The 18,123-nt window shown below is 36.5% G+C and overlaps 1 protein-coding gene across 1 annotated transcript; it reads left to right on the top strand.

Annotated features, from left to right (window-relative positions):
- The first annotated feature begins 12,212 nt into the window (after window positions 1-12,212).
- LOC125176559 (olfactory receptor 8G1-like) lies at window positions 12,213-13,178 on the top strand. The gene has a single exon (XM_047878204.1). It carries the CDS (start codon window positions 12,219-12,221, stop codon window positions 13,176-13,178), a length of 960 nt encoding a protein of 319 aa, XP_047734160.1. The 5' UTR covers window positions 12,213-12,218.
- Window positions 13,179-18,123: the final 4,945 nt, after the last annotated feature.

Raw genomic sequence — 18,123 nt, forward strand, 5'->3', positions numbered from 1 at the left:
CTTAGTCAGCATGCAAGTCTGGATACCTGGTGTTGGCTAGTTCAACATAGAAAGTAAAGGAGGCATCATCTAGGACATGATTGATAAGAACATTGTTATACATTGATATAGTATCTCTATATAGTTTAGACAGAAACAGATGAAAAATGGCTAGTGACAGGGACTTAACAGTACCTTTGAAAAAAGAGAAGGGGTTGGTGAATATTAGAATGTTTAGTGTAGCTGCAGCAAATAAATTAAAGATGTTTAGAATAATTTTCTGAGAAATTCCTTTGAGTCTGTGTTAGCCAAAGGGCTTAAATATGAAAATAACTAAATTTTTCTGCATACTTATCATATTCCAGTGTTATTTAATGTTTGCAATACTGTTATTCAATCCTAGCTATAAATTCATGATGTACGTGCCATGTTAATAAGCACCACTTTAACCACTAGGAAATTGACTTTTACATAAATTCGATCACTTTCTCTGTGTCACACAGGTGGTAAGAAGTAGAGGAAAGGCTTGAACCGCAATTATGTGACTCCAAAGTTCATGTGCTTAATCAGTACCGTAGGTCCTTCCCAAGAGATGGAAAAGTAATTTTAGAGAAAATCCTATGATTGATATACATGACTGAGGGTTTAAGGTCAGGAAAAGCCTAAAGGTAACAATTTATAGGTTAAACTGTGAAGTGCTTGTCAGGCTACATATGTTACATTGTGACAATTTCTGGGCGACACCTTTTAATAGGAAATTGACATGGTCAAGTCAGTGCCCACCAAAGCAGTCAGAATGCTGAAGGCTTGAGAACTATTCCTTGAAATGATACATGAGAAATATCTCGTGGATGAAGACATTTCAGTTCAGTGGTGTGGGTGCCAGGATTTCTTCATGCCTTTTCCACCTCACTGTCAAGATGGATATAACATAACCTGGGACTCACCTTCAGGTTCAAGACTATCACCCAAGGGGTCACCTCTAATATATATATATATTATATATATATATATATATATATATATATATATATATATATATAAAACCCTGTATTAAACATTCCTTCCTGGGAGCACTCTCTTCTTTGTGAAGATTGTGTATGCTGGGCAGTGGTCCTCATCTGGGCTCAAATAAAACGTTCTTTCTTTTAGAAATTCTAAAAGGTTTGCCCATTTTGTGCTCACAGTCCTAACACATACTATGGTGTTTTGCACTTCTATTGAAGGAATAAATGATTGAATACTTTAAAATATTTGTAATATACCAGATGTAATCATTTTATGAGCAAATTTACTATCTTGGTAAGCTTAGGCAAATTAAGCTTTCTTGCTTCATATTCTTTATTTTTAAAACATTAAATATATTACTGTTAGGTTGAATCATATGAAATTGCTACCTGATTTAGCCTAATATTATCTTTTACATCGAGCTATTGTGAGAATAAAATAAATTAGTGAATGTAAAAAGATTAGAATTATATATGGCATATAGTTAAATGTTCAATAAACACTTGTCATTATCATTATAAACCATGGTTTATGTATGCAATAATAAAGTGTTTTGAAAACTATAAAGAGCAATCACCACTAATAATTATATATAATTAACTATTTCCCCAAACTTCAACAGGAAAAAAAATTGAAATCATGATTTTAAATATTTCAGAAATTATATCCAGAAAACTATTGTCATAAAGACTTTCGAGAACAATGTCTGCAAAGCTTTAATTTCTAGTTCTTAACCTAATGTCAATGTATTTATTTCTATGTTGACAATATTATACACATGGGAGATAATGAGAGTATCATCCGAGGATTAAAAAAAAATCAAATTTTAATTGGTGAAAGGAAATCTTGAGGGAGTGTGTATATATATATATATATATATATATATATATATATATGAAACTATATGATGATACCTCTTGTCTATTACCCTAGATAAAAACAAATCACTTTGGCAAGTGACTCTGTTAGCATTATGAGACTACAATAGGGAATCATGGGTTTTGATACATATTATCTATGTAAACGTCTCAGAAATCCAGACCTGCCTTTGATTCCTTCAGTAAAGGAGAGCCCAGAAATGTCTATTTTTGAATAGCCTTTACTGTGATTCTCAAGAGCTATTTTCCTTGGAAGATACATGGTCTAAATAATACATTTAACCCAGAGTAAAATTTCCAAGTAAAGGGTGAGTATCTGAGTTCTCTCTATTCTAGAATTTTTAATCTCAGAATGTTAAAGGAGTCTAGCTTCCTCACAACATTAAAAAAATTTCCTAAAGCTTTTAGAAGGTGGTTACTCATGTTTTGCTAGAATGCATCTGAAGACAGAAAACGATCTTTTTCATAACTCAACCCATACATATTTAATGGTTAGATATTTGATTTTGAAACAGGTTAAGTTTCTCAGGATCCACATAAGAGTGAAAACATATGGTATTTGTCTTTCTCTGTATGACTTATGTGGATCCTGAGAAACTTAACAGAAGACCATGGGGGAGGGGAAGGGAAAAAAAAGTTAGAGAGGGAGGGAGCCAAACCATAACAGACTCTTAAAAACTGAGAATAAACTGAGGGTTGATGGGGGGTGGGAGGGAGGGGAGGGTGGGTGATAGGTATTGAAGAGGGCACCTGTTGGGATGAGCACTGGGTGCTGTATGGAAACCAATTTGACAATAAATTTCATATTAAAAATAAATAAATAAATAAATTAATAAATTAATTAATTAACTAATTAATTTAAAAAAAGAAACAGCTCATTGGCCATAGCTCCTCCCTTTGAAGTAACATACAAAAAATCAAATTCCAATTCCTGTTACCAGTCATGTAGACACTCGGTGTAAATTATATTGATCCAAATCTTCAGTTTTCATGGATAATTATCGTTTGTAAATTGTCATCATAAAATACGGCCCCCAGAACTAAGCACAATTCACCAGATGCAGTTTATCTTGTGTGACTATCACCTTATTTTAGATAGTATGTTTCTTTTAATGAACTTAATAGCATCGTTAAGTGTTTTTTTTCTCTTGATCCGGATCTTTTGAACATGAGGGCTGTGAGGTCAATGCCTCTCAGTTTTGAATGTGTTGCAGACCTGGCTTATCCCTACTTGTCCTAGATTCATATTTCTTTTGGAAGCCTTCCTTGACACCTATTCTGGGTTAGCACCACATTTATTGTGTTCCTGTAAGACTTGCGCAATCACGTGTCACATCTCTTAGTCTGCCTCCCCGCTCCTAGATTGTACATTCTGAAGAGCAGGGATTCTCTCATTCATCTCTAGCCTGAGTGCTCATGAAAAATTTTATGCTTATAAAACTGTTAAATTTTCCCTCTTTTTAAAGTTTTGATTTAAATTTCCATTAGTTAACATAAAGTGTAATATTATTTTCAGGTGTACAATTTAGTGATTCAACACTTCCATACAACACCTGGTGCTTGTCACAAGTGCCCTCCTTAATCCCCATCACCCATTTCCCCCATCCCCCACCCACCACCCCTCTGGTAACCAACCGACTGTTCTCTATGGTTAACAGTCTGTTTTTTGGTTTGTTGCTCTCTCTCTCTTTTCCCCTATGTTTGTTTCTTAAATTCCACATATGAGTGAAATCATATGGTATTTGTCTTTCTCTGAGTGTAGAGATTTGATTTCACTAAGTGTAGTACTCTCTAGACCCATCCATGTCATTGCAAATGGCAAGATTTCTAAATTCTTTTTTTAATGTTTATATATTTATTTTGAGAGAGAGAGAGATGGGGAGAGAGAGAGGGAGAGAGAGAATCCCAAGCAGGCTCTGTGCTGCCAGCACAGAGCTTGATGTGGGACTCAAACTCATAAACTGCGAGATTATGACCTGAGCCAAAATCAGGAGTTGAATGCTTAACCCTCTGAGCTACCCATGTGACCCTAAATTCTTCTTTTTAATATCAGTCTACATTCACCTAACATTGTCTTCTTAAATCATTATCATCATACAAGTGTTTATTACTCTTTTCTTTGTTAATATTGTCTCTGAATTTCATAATGATTTCCTCCATGGTATCATCCAAGTTACTGATAGAATGTTTTTCAAGACAAGACTAAGTATACAAGTCCTATGGGAAAATAACTTAATTTTTTTCATTTTATGATTTATCTTTAGATGTTCATTGAATTCATGCAGCTATGAAGTTTGTTCTATATTTTTACCTACCACACATTACTTATGTCCATAGACTCACAAGAAATTTAGCAAAAACTTTTTAGAAATCAAGATAATTTAGGACTAGAACATTCTTTTAGTCTATTGACCTAGTAAAACTAGAGAAACAAAAATTCTGGGTTATAAGTCATAATATTTCTTTTATAAGAGCTCAAATTTTTTTTTTCTTTTTTAATCTGTTTTGGTGTTTTCCTCAGGACTCATTCATCTCTCAGATAGATCAAACTAAGATAAGAAAAGACCATGGATGCAATGTTGGTAATTATCCACTTGTACGAGTAATGGGCATTCAAACAGACAGGTATTGTTACCTGGACAGAACAGAAAATAATAGAAACTGTGACCATGTGTGACAGTCAGACTTCAGAGGGAGATGGTCACACATAATGAATAAAAGCCCAACATCTTCAGTCAAAATTACAAAGACTGGACAAGATATAATGGAACTTCTGTGATGGGCAGGAGTATTTACTGGCTCACTTTTGTGAAGGGCCAGGAGTATAGGAGAAACAGTCAGTGGCCACTGTAAAGAGTCAGAGAAATATGGAAGGATGTAGCAACTCAGTCTTTTTAATATCAGGTAAGGTAAAATTAGGGGGTGGATTAAAAGAAATAACTGGGATTTTTGTAAAAGATAATGGGGAAACTACCATTTTGGGTTTATAAAATTGGCAACAGGTTTGGCTTGATCATGAACGGACAGTTTTGTGCATTAGACATACTTAAATTCTTCACAGCAAAGTATAGAATTGACCCAGAACCAAGGATGGTTAGTTTCTGCTGGAGATGGCAAGCTTTCTGCTTATCGAGGAGTAAAAGGAAAACAGACACCAAGCAGCAAACTACTGGGTATTTTCAGTACAGGGTACTGTGGTTTCAGGCCATCTTTACTATGTTTACTTTACTTGTTTTGTACTTGTTGATTTTTTTTTCTCTGATGAAGACATAGGACAAAGGAGAAACATTTTAAATAGAGCATATTTATTTCTTATATCTTTAACTTATTAACAATTTATGGTTAAATCCTGTATTTTTCTTGTTTATCTACCAGAGAGAAAAAATATAATTGTAAAATATGGTTATAATTTTTGAGCCACTGTTGCATAATTTTTTGCTGGGGAAGATCTCATTGTTTGAAGAAAACACTTAGTAGGGAAATTTGGCATAATAAAGAGGTATACACCGGCATAACCTAGATGGGGAAGGCTTGGAGGACAATGGCAAATTCGCAGGTGGTGGTGAAATGTTTTGTATAGTCAGTATGTTATCACTATCATTTTGTTGTGGTTGTTTTACTTGTTTATAACAGTTTTATTGAGATGTAATTCACACACTATAAAATTCAACCATGCAATGTGTACAAATCAGTGTTTTTAGTATATTCGTGGAATTGAACGACCATCACCACGTCCTAATTTTAGAACATTTTCATTACTTCCTCCCTCCCCTCAAAAATAAAGCTCTGTACTCATCAGCAGTCACTTCCCATTCTCCCTTGCTCCCAGCCCCTGGAAGAGACTTTCTCTCTACATAAGTTTATCTTTTCTGGACACTTTGTATAAACGGAATAATACAATATGTGGCCCTTTGTGTTTCTTTCACTTAGCATAATGTTTTAAGGTTCATCCATGATGTGGCATGCCTCAATACTTCGTTACTTAAAAAAAATTTTTTTTAATGTTTATTTATTTTTGAGAGAGACAGAGCACGAGCAGGTGAGGGGCAGAGAGAGAGAGGGAGACACAGAATCTGAAACAGGCTCCAGGCTCTGAGCTGTCAGCACAGAGCTGGATGCAGGGCTCTAACCCACAACCTGTGAGCCAAAGTTGGACACTTAACCAACTGAGCCACTCAGGCATCCCAATACTTCATTACTTTTTATGGCAGAATACTATTCCATTTTATGGGTATACCTTTGTTTATCCATTCATCATTTGATAGACATTTGGATGGTTTTCATTTTTTTGACTATTATAAATAATATTGCTAAACATTTATATGTAAGCGTTTATGCGGACATTTATTTTCAATTCTTGTATGTACTTAAGAGTAGGACTTCTGGGGGCGCCTGGGTGGCTCAGTTGGTTAAGCGGCCAACTTCGACTCAGGTCATGATCTCGCGGTCCGTGAGTTCAAGCCCCGCGTCGGGCTCTGTGCTGACAGCTCAGAGGCTGGAGCCTGTTTCAGATTCTGTGTCTCACTCTCTCTGACCCTCCCCCGTTCATGCTCTGTCTCTCTCTGTCTCAAAAATAAATAAACGTTAAAAAAAAATTAAAAAAAAAAGAGTAGGACTTCCGGGGCATATGGTAACTTTTTGTTTAACACTTTCAGGAGCTACTGAACTGGTTCTCTAAGCAGCTGTATCATTTTGCAATCCCACCAGCACTCTATGAGGGATCTAATCTCTCCAGATCCTTGCCTATACTTGTTATTGTCTGTCTTTTTGATTATAGCCATTCTAATGTGTATTAGGTGGTATCTCATTGTAGTTTTGATATGCAGTTCCCTAGTGACAAAAGATGGTGTTCAGGTACTTCTTGGTCATTTGTGTATCTTCTTTGGAAAAATGTCTACTCAAATCCTCTGCCCATTTTAAAATTGGGTTGTCTTTTTATTGTTGAGTTTTAAGAGTTTTTATATTTTCTGTATACAGGTTCTTTGCTAGATATATGACCTGCAAATATTTTCTCTCATCTGTTGGTTGTCTTTTCATCTTCCTGGATGATATTCTTTGAAACACAAAAGCTTTTAATTTTGATGATATCGTTTATTTTTTACATGGTTTCTTGTACTTTGACATCTTATCTAAGAAGACATCTCCTATTCCTAAGGCACAAATACTTACTTTTACATATTTTTTAAAGAGTGTAGTAGTTTTAGCTCTTATGTTTAGGTCTAAAGCCCATTTTGAAGTAAGTTTTGTGTATGGTGTGAGGAAGGGGTCTGACTACATTCTTATGTAGGTAGCTATCCAGTTATTCCAGAACCATTTAATGAAAATATTATTCTTTCCTCGTCAATTGTTCTGGAATCCTTGTCAAAATCAATCCACCACAGATGTATGTGTTCATTTCTAAACTCTAATTTCAATTCCATTGATATATGTGTCCATCATGTTAGTGATACACTGTCTTGATTAGTGTAGCTTTCTAGCAAGCTTTCAAATTAGGAAGCCTGAGTCTTCCAACTTTGTTCGATTTCCAGTTTATTTTGGCTATTCTGAATCCTTTATATCTCCACATGAATTCTAGGAAGAGCTGTTCAATATCTGCAAAAACAACTAACATTTTGATAGAGACTGTATTGACTCTGTAGCTCAATTTGGGAAGAATTGCTTTCTTAAAATGTTAAAGATTTTTTTTTAATGTTTTATTTATTTTTGAGACAGAGAGAGACAGAGCATGAGCAGGGGAGGGGCAGAGAGAAAGGGAGACACAGAATCCGAAGCAGGCTCCAGGCTCTGAGCTATCAGCACAGAGCCCAACGTGGGGCTTGAACTCACAAACCATGAGATCATGACCTGAGCCAAAGTCAGATGCTCAACCAACTGAGCCACCCAGGCGCCCCAAAATGTTAAAGCTTTTGATTCAAAGGGGCGCCTGGGTGGCGCAGTCGGTTAAGCGTCCGACTTCAGCCAGGTCACGATTTCACAGTCCGTGAGTTCGAGCCCCGCGTCAGGCTCTGGGCTGATGGCTCGGAGCCTGGAGCCTGTTTCCGATTCTGTGTCTCCCTCTCTCTCTGCCCCTCCCCGTTCATGCTCTGTCTCTCTCTGTCCCAAAAATAAATAAACGTTGAAAAAAAAAAATTAAAAAAAAAATAAAGCTTTTGATTCATAAACATGGGATATCTTTTCATTCATGTAGGTCTTGCTTAATTTCTTTCAATAATGTTTTGTAATTTTCAGTGTACATGTCTTCTGTTTCTTTGTTTAATTTACTTCTAAGTATTTGATTATTTTTGATGCTATTAAACATGGATTTTTTTGGATTATTTATTGCAAGTGTGTAGAAATACAGTTGAACATTGTATGTTGATCTTGTATTTGTCAACCTTGTTGAACTTGTTAATTACTTCTAAGATTTCTTTTGCAAATTCCTTAACATTTTCTATAGGTTACATCATGTAAGTTGTGAACAGAGATAGTTCTACTTCTTCCCTTCCATTGTGGATGTGTTTTATTCCATTGTCTTCCTTGATTGATATAGATAGAATCTCCAGTATAAGGATGAGTAGAAGTAGAGGGATGGCCATCATTGCCATGTTCGTCATCTTAGGGGATGATATTCAATCTTTTTTCCATTAAGTATAACGTTAGCTGTGTTTTTTTGTGGGTGCTGTTGATGTTATTTAAAATATAAAACAATATTTTTTGACAGGGCTTATGCTCTTCAAATTGCATCATAACATTTTATTTTTTATTTTTTTAATATTTATTTATTTATTTATTTATTTATTTGTTTATTTTTGAGAGACAGAGAGACAGAACATGAGGAAGGGAGGGACAGAGAGTGGAGTCACAAAATCAGAAGCAGGCTCCAGGCTCTGAGCTGTCAGCACAGAGCCTGATGGGCGGGGTGGGGGGGGGGGGCTCGAACTCACTGACGGCAAGATCACGTGAGCCGAAGTTGGACACTTAACCAACTGAGTCACCCAGGTGTCCCAACATCTTATTATTATTATTATTTTTAAATCAAGGCGGTCCTTTGAGTCATTTAAGTTTGAGAAATCTTCAGGACATTATGTTAAGTGAAATAAGTCAGTCAGAAAAATACAAATGCTGTATGATTTCACTTATGTGAGGTACGTAAAGTAGTTAAATTTATAGAAACATACAGAATAGGACTTAACAGGGCCCAAGGGAGAGAGAGAAAAGGGATTTATTTAATGGGTACAGAGTTTCAGATTTGCAAGATGAAAAATTTCTGAAGATCTGTTTCACAACAATGTGAACATATTTGACACTACTGAACTCTACACTTAAAATGGTCAAGACTGTAAATTTTATGTTATGTGATTTTTTTTTACCACAAACAAATGAGGAAATCAAAACAAATTTAATTTTGATCATTTGAATAAAAGAGAATCTTAGAGTTGTCATTATTCCTCTCAAGGGAGAGTCTGTTTCCTAAAGGAGGACAGGAGAGAAAGTTTTAGAGAAGATTTACAAACTCAGATACTTTCATGGGTCAAGTAGGTAGCAGAAGTATATAGAGGTTTTAAGTTTATAGAGAGTGGTGATTTGAAAACTGCATGTTCTGTAACATATTCTAAAGCTGTGCTATCAAGATAAAACATAGCTACTGAACTACTTCTGCCTAACTTGTTATTCCTTTTCTAGAAAGAGAGGAGAATGTGGCAGTCAAGCACTGGCCACTGCAAGAAAGAAATTCCTTACACCATGACTTTGTAACACTCAGTTTGAAGTTTATTCTGCCAAAGGTATAATCACTACATTACGACTAAGCCTTTAGTAAAAATGTATTATATCCAATGGTCATGTGTTAATGGTGCTTTAAAAAAAAAAGGAAGAACATTGTGGGCAGTTTTATCACTTCCAGTCATTAATGGGTGGCAAAGATGGGAAAGGCCCAACAAGGAGTTATTGTTGGAAAATGTACCTAAAGACAGCAGTGAGGCAGGCTGCAGTGTGAGCTGACTCGGGAAGATTTAAGACAAAAGCTCTTTTCCCAATACAGTTTCAAGAATGGTGACCCACTGTGGCACCTGGGTGGCTGGTTTAACGTCCAACTCTTGGTTTCTGCTCGGGTCATGATCTCACAGCTTGTGAGTTTAAGTCCCACATTGGGCTTTGTGCTGGCAGTGTGGATCCTGCTTGGGATCTTCTCTCTCCCTCTCTCTCTGCTCCTCCCCTGCTCTCTCTCTCTCTCTCAAAATAAATAAATAAACTTAAAAAAAAAAAAAAAGAATGATGATCCAGATGGGGAGGGAGTATAGGAGCAAATACATATATTACAAATTTCACTTTTTTTAAGTTAAATAAATTTGTGTCTAAGAAGGCAAACAGTTTTACATGGTGCTATCACTAAAATCTGGATAAATAACTTTTAAAAATCACCAGTGTCCTGTTACCTAAAGATGTCTTCACCATCATAAGTGAATTCTATGCCTATAGATGAAAGTCTCAACAGTAAGAGAATGGCAGAAAACCATTTCCTATTTAAAAACATTTGAGATATACTTTTACATAACTAAGCAATAGTTAACAAAATAGTAAGCATGTGAAAACTGTAAATTCCAAAGACTGAGATTATTTTACTATAGAAACAATCATTAGTATTATACTAAAAAAATGTTGGAACTGGAAGACAGAGTACTACATAGAAGATTAAATTTTGGCTTTATCTGTTTCCAGCCATATCTTGCACAGTGTAAACATAAATACCACAGACAGATATTTTAGTGGCAGAATGGAACCGTGCTCCTAATAGTTTACGTGCAACTGACAAAGACTTTTTGTTTTTATTTATTTCATGCTGTGAACCCAGTTGGTTCCCTTTATTCATACACTATTCATTGGGCAATCCATGCATAGATAGGTAACCAGTATCAGATTCATCTCTATAGAATCTTTTTTTTTTTTTTTTTCAACGTTTCTTGATTTTTGGGACAGAGAGAGACAGAGCATGAATGGGGGAGGGGCAGAGAGAGAGGGAGACACAGAATCGGAAACAGGCTCCAGGCTCTGAGCCATCAGCCCAGAGCCTGACGCGGGGCTGGAACTCACGGACCGCGAGATCGTGACCTGGCTGAAGTCGGATGCTTAACCGACTGCGCCACCCAGGCGCCCCACATCTCTATAGAATCTTACCTAGACTCTGCTCTATTTAGAATCACTCAATAAATGTTAGTATCACTATTATGATTTTTTTCTCCATCTCTTATGTTCTTTGAACTAGCATGTGTTTTGTACATGCTTTGGTTTTAGAAAGAATGGTGTTTCTGGCAGATATCAGTATTAGCTCAAGCCCGTTATTATCACTTTTATTTCTCCTGGCTATTTTGAATTTTTCACCTGTACTTTTAGGAAACTATCATCCACCCTTATAATAAAAAGCCACAGAGTCTCCACTACCAAGTAACTGAAGTCCCTGAATTTTAGTTTTCTCATCGGGGAAAAATAAATCAGATACATTTTCTAAAGTGCCTCGACAGCAAACCGTTATGTACCTAATACACAGTAATATCACCAGTCTTTTCATTTTTGTTTTTTTTAGTTTCTTTTTAAAATCCAGTTAGTTAACACATTGTAATATTAGTTTCAGGTGTACAATATAGTGATTCAACAATTCCATACATCACCTGGTGCTCATCACCACACATGGACTCCTTAATGCCCATCACCTATTTAGTCAATCCCCCCCCCCCAACCCACCTCCCCTCTGGTAACCATCAGTTTGTTTTCTATAGTTAAGAGTCTGTTTCTTGGTTTACTCTCTCTCTATCTTTTTTCCCTTTGCTCATTTGTTTCTTAAATTCCATGTATGAGTGAAATCATATATTTGTCTTTCTCTGACTGACTGATTTTGCTTAGTGTAATAATACTGTCTAGCTCCATCCATGTCATTGCAAATGGCAAGATTTCATTCTTTTTTATGGCTGAATTATATTCTGTTATATATATATATATATACATATACATATATATATACATATATATATATGTATATATATATATCTTTACATTTTTATCCATTCATCTATCAATGGACACTTGGGCTGCTTCCACAATTTGGCTAGGGTAAATAATGCTGCATAAACATAGAAGTGCGTAAGACAAACTTTTACAGCATAGAACAAAAAAGGGATAGTTCTAACTGATATTTATTTACATGCCCCACAGTATGGAGACCTCAGCGTCTTTGAGCGCTAACATAGATCAGGGACAGACAGCACTGAAGCTACATGGCTGAAAAGACAAATTCTGTTTCATACTACATTGCATGGTAGGACAATAAATATCTACCACAATTTTTCTTCTTCTCTTTCTACATAAAATTCCCAGAGGAAAATGACAGCAGGAAATCATTCCACAGTGACTGAGTTCATCCTTGCTGGGTTAACAGAGAGCCCAGAACTCCAGCTACCCCTTTTCTTCCTCTTCCTAGGAGTCTATGTGGTCACGGTGGTGGGGAACCTGGCCATGATCACACTGATAGGGCTCAGTGCTCACCTGCACACCCCCATGTACTATTTCCTCAGCAATTTGTCCTTCATTGATCTCTGCCATTCCACTGTCATTACCCCTAAAATGCTAGTGAACTTTGTGACAGAGAGGAATTTCATCTCCTACCAAGCATGCATGACTCAACTCTACTTCTTCCTTGTTTTTGTTATATCAGAATGTCATATGTTGGCTATAATGGCGTATGATCGCTATGTTGCCATTTGTAACCCATTGCTTTACAATGTCACCATGTCTTATCAGGTTTGCTCCCGGCTGGTAGTTGGGGTGTATATCATGGGCTTGACTGGTGCCTCAGCTCACACAGGCTGCATGCTAAGAGTGCTTTTCTGTAAGGCTGACAGAATCAACCATTACTTCTGTGATCTTTTCCCACTGTTGGAGCTCTCCTGCTCCAGTACTTATATCAACGAGGTGGTAGTTTTGTGCTTCAGTGCATTTAATATCCTCGCCCCCAGCTTCATGATTCTTAGCTCCTACATCTTCATCATTGCCAGCATCCTCCGCATCCGCTCCACCGAGGGCAGGTGCAAAGCCTTCAGCACCTGCAGCTCCCACATCTCAGCTGTTGCCGTTTTCTTTGGATCTGCTGCGTTCATGTACCTGCAGCCATCATCTGTGAGCTCCATGAACCAAGGGAAAGTGTCTTCCGTGTTTTACACCATTATTGTGCCTATGCTGAACCCCCTGATCTACAGCCTGAGGAATAAAGATGTCAGAGTTGTCCTGAATAAGATCCTTGAAAATAGAAGGAAATGGGTATTTTGCTTGAGAAAAGCTTTGTAATTCTCAGAGAAGGTTTGATAAGGAAACAATCCGGAGACAACAAGGTATGTCCACAAGTAATGAAATTGTTCATTCTACTTGATAATTTTGAAGAACAGTGCGGGAGGACTGGATTCATAGTGCCAGTCACCTGGACAGCATCACCATATGATAGGGTATATTAGACATTGACCTGGGCACCATGTGGACACGATAGCACCCCAAGTGTATTGGACATAGAGTTAGAAAGCAGAGTGCATGCAAACAAAATTTACAGAATTGGGATATCTCCTAGAAATAGGATGTATAACAATGGTTATTTGCTAACTTAAATTGATGAAATAAGTCAAGTACAATTCCTTTGATAATACTTATTGCCTTATATTTTAATATGTTTTTCAAGACTTAACTTCTGCTAGTTATAGGAAAGGATGGTATATTGTAAATCAGCATTATTAAAATATAGGGTAAATAAACCTTTAATTTTACATGTTTGGCATGAAGACTATGACTAACCACAATAGGTAACATACACTACCTGCCAGCCAAGGTCTTACCAGTAAGCTTTCCTTTCCCTCTTTTTTTTTTTTTTAAATTCAAATATAGTTGACACACAATGTTACTTCAGTTTCAGGTATAGAACATACTGATTCAACATCTCTGTACATTATTCTATGCTTGCCCCAAATGTAGCTACCATCTGTCCCCATACAATACTATTACAATACCATTAACTACATTCCATTTGCTGTGCCTTTTATTCTTGTGAGTTACTCATTCCATAACTGCAGGCCTGTACCTCCCTCTTCCCTTCATCCCTTTTTGCTCATACCCCATCCATCTCCCCTCTGGCAACCAAAAGTTTGTTTTCTGTATTTACAGGTCTGATTCTACTTTTTGTTTATTCATTTTGGTTTTTAGATTCCACATATGTGCGAAATCATATGGTATTTGTCTTTCTTGGTCTGACTTATTTCACTGAGCCTAATACCCTTTAGGTCCATCTATGTTGTTGCAAATGGCAAGATCTTTTTTTATGACTGTGTAATATTCCATTGTATAGATATGCTATATCATCTTTATCCACTTATGTATTGATGGACACTTGAATGGCTTCCATGGACACTTGAATGGCTATTGTAAATAATTCTGCAGTACACATAAAGGTGCATATATGTTTCCTTTGGGTAAATATCCAGTAGTGGAATTATTGGATCATATGATATTTCTATTTTTAGCTTTTTGAGGAACCTCTATACTGTTTTCCACAGAGGCTGTACCAATTTACATTTCCACAAACAATACACAAGTGTTCCTTTTCTCCACATCTTCACCAAAACTTATTTCTTGTCTTTCTGATTTTAGTCATTCTGACAGGTATAAGATGATATTGTAGTTTTGATTTGCATTTCCCTGATGATTAATGATGTTGAGTATCTTTTCATGTGCTGTTGGCCATCTATACATCTTCTTTGGAAAAATGTCTATTCAGGTCCCCTGGCCATTTTTAATGGGATTAAACCATCGGTTTTTATTGCCAAACAAATAAAATGATTCAGTATTTATACAGAAATAAAATAATTTGTATAGCACACATATTTATTTGCTCCTCATCATTTCTCTTTATTTTAGAAAAAAAAAATAAAGTTACCATATCTCCTTCTTACTCTAATTAGGAACTTCCCAGGGATTTGTGCAATATTTAGCATATGCTTTCACTTAGGCCACAAGTTAAAATATTCCAAACATCACTGTTTTCTGAGTATATTATGAAATCTAAATACAGTTAACAGAGACCAATGAAAATAAAAATTTTCAGATCTTACATAACCAGGTTGTTTTCCCTGATTTTCTACTTTGCCCTTGTGGGAAGGGACTTCAGAAAACTTTAGTGTATGTCTTATAAATTTCCTGAAATTTTGCATTTAAAAATGGGCTGGCATGAAATTCACCAGAGCTCTAACAGTATCTCTCACATCCTTGGTTCTAATGTGTAACCTAATAAGAACAATGAATAACACTTTTGTGACACTATTAAGCCCTTGAGTACCAATGGAGAAAGGGAAATTCTAATTGTTTCTTTTCCCATGAGTGGATACTTGTGGGATAAGATCCTAGTGGGAGGTCATTATCATTGTTTGCTCTTAATCAGACCCTTAGCATCTATACCCAGAGTGTAAAATCCTCAGATAATATCAACCAACCTTTGCCGGGGGACAGACAGTTTTGGGCATCAGCTTCACCAGAGATCAAGATCAGTGACTAAAAACAATGGCCAAAGGAGACTTACAGGCTATGACTCCCTCAGCACTAAAGAGTCCTGCAAGGTTGGTACTCCGAACTATCCATCAGCATCGTCAGATCATTTTTCCCTTCAGAACAATGAAGAAGAAAAGTGCACGGCACTGAATTCTCTGTGAAGAAGGAAAGCTATGTCTGAATCACAGTCCTTGGATTTTAAAATCTTAGCTTTCCACTCAGGCTCCCTTCCCAGCGCACACAGAGATGTACGCAGCCATTTCATCCTCACCTGTCCTCGTTCTATTGTTCACACTTTCTCATGACCACAGGCCCCTTTGTTATCTCTCTGTCCCCTCTAGTATAAAATTATGGCAGAAACTTTTTTGTTTACTCATTTCAACTCAGGCAGTGTGAGGGCTTTGCCGACTTAGATTGAGTCTATGTTAATATATCTCTAACCTTCCTTCATAATTTTATTAAACACATATTGATTGAGGTTCACTAGATGCAAAACACTATGCTAAGTACTGTATTGATTTTACAGTCTAGTAGAGAAGGGAAACCAGTAAATAACTCATACTAATTAGTATAAAGTAAGTGCTTATGTAAAACACAAGAAATGTATTCATAGGCACACACACAAAATGGTCATGTTAACTGGGGCTCTCCTACTAAACTTTTCAAATATTTTTTTAAATGTTTGTTTATTTTTGAGAGACTGAGAGAGAGAGAGAGAGAGTGTGTGTATGTGTGTGTGTGTGTGTGTGTGTGGCAGAGAGAAAGGGAGACACAAAATCTGAAGCAGGCTCCAGGCTCTAAACTGTCAGCACAGAGCCCAAAGTGGGGCTGGAACTCATGAACCCCGAAATCATGACCTGAGCTGAAGTCTGACGTTCAATCCACTGAGCCACCCAGGTGCCTCTCTCATATTAAATTCTTAACTAAATGATCCTAACTGTTGAATAAATGTTGTAAGGTAGATGGAATGGAAGAAGAGAAACGCTAAAGGGATATGGTGAGTAAAAGCTAACAGTCTACCAAATAACTAAATAACATGGTATTTGTTGGGATATAAAAAAGGAAACTTTGTTGTTATTGTTGTAAATCTTTGAATGACAAATTAGTTTGAACTTTATTTGGAGACCTTGGAAAATACTGATTATTTTAAGAGGTTACTATTCAGTAAAAAAGTTGGAAATCTCTGTATTATCGTGTGTTCATGGAAAGAAACAACAAAAAGATCTGCTGAGGAAAGAAATTGGAAACTCTTACTGCCATTATGGGAATGACAGTGTTGGGCGAATGAAAAACAGAGCAGGGAGATACTTAAATAGATTACAATTGAAACAACACTGACATTGATTAAGTTTTTACCAAGAGACAGGAACTGTGCCGGGGACCTCACTTTACAGGTATCATTTAATTTAATTTTCACACGGGACAGAAATTAATGTTTTCATTTTTCAGAACATTAGAGCAAATGTAGGACTGAATTTTTTGCATCAATGGCTACTATGCTAATATCAGGACCTATTAGAAGGACACAGTCATGAAAGTTGGAATTTAAAGAGATATTCAGGATGATTTAATCCAACCACCCATCTAAACCTTGCATCCATCAACAATATCTGCTCCGTGGCTTTTTAGGCTGTGCTCTAACATTTCTGGCTATAAGATCAAATTATGTGTGACTGTAATGTTCTCTGATGTGAAACCAGATATTTCTTCTAATACTTTCAAGCAGGTCATTTGACTTCATTCTCTTGGAGACATATAAAATGAGTCCAATATCGAAATGGGGAGCCTGGGTGGCTCAGTCAGTTAAGCATCTGACTCTTAATTTCGACTTAGGTCATGATCTTGGCTCAGGTAATGATCTCACAGTTCATGTGTTTGAGTCCTGCACTGGGGGTCCGTGCTGACAGCACTGAGCCTGCTTGGGATTCTCTCTTTCCCTCTCTCTCTGTCCTTTCCCAATTTTAGCATTCTCTCTCTCTCTATCAAAATAAATAAATAAACTTAAAAAAATGAACCCAACATCTTTTAATTTTTTTTTTTTCCAACGTTTATTTATTTTTTTGGGACAGAGAGAGACAGAGCATGAACAGGGGGAGGGGCAGAGAGAGAGGGAGACACAGAATCGGAAACAGGCTCCAGGCTCTGAGCCATCAGCCCAGAGCCTGACGTGGGGCTCGAACTCACGGACCGCGAGATCGTGACCTGGCTGAAGTCGGACGCTTAACCGACTGCGCCACCCAGGCGCCCCAAACCCTACATCTTTTAAATGTAGCATTATGTTGAACATTTGGCAGTAACTGTTCTGTGTCACATAAATCTTTTTTTGCTAATAAATATCCTGTTACTTCAGCCATTCCTTAAAAGACAAGATTTCTGATACTTTTTCTGAAAATTTCCAGTTTTTCTAAATCACAGAAAATATTGTAACCCAAATTGAAAACAATATTCCAACTGTTGCTTGAGTATTAAGAAAATAAATTTCCATTTTCTAGAATCTCTTTAATTTCTTTGCAATCTAAATGAAATATATATTAGCCTTTCTTTAAAAAAATCACATTGTTGTCTTGTATTGAATTTAATCTAAAATTTGTAGTTGTATTTTGCACGTGTTCTAATAATCCATACCTCTATCATCTTTCAATTCTGTAGAGAGTACGTGAGAAATACATGGTAAGAAGACACCAGGGTGTTTTTCTTCCAAAACCTT

This window comes from Prionailurus viverrinus, chromosome D1, assembly GCF_022837055.1.
Source record: "Prionailurus viverrinus isolate Anna chromosome D1, UM_Priviv_1.0, whole genome shotgun sequence".
NCBI classification, from domain to species: Eukaryota; Metazoa; Chordata; class Mammalia; order Carnivora; family Felidae; genus Prionailurus; species Prionailurus viverrinus.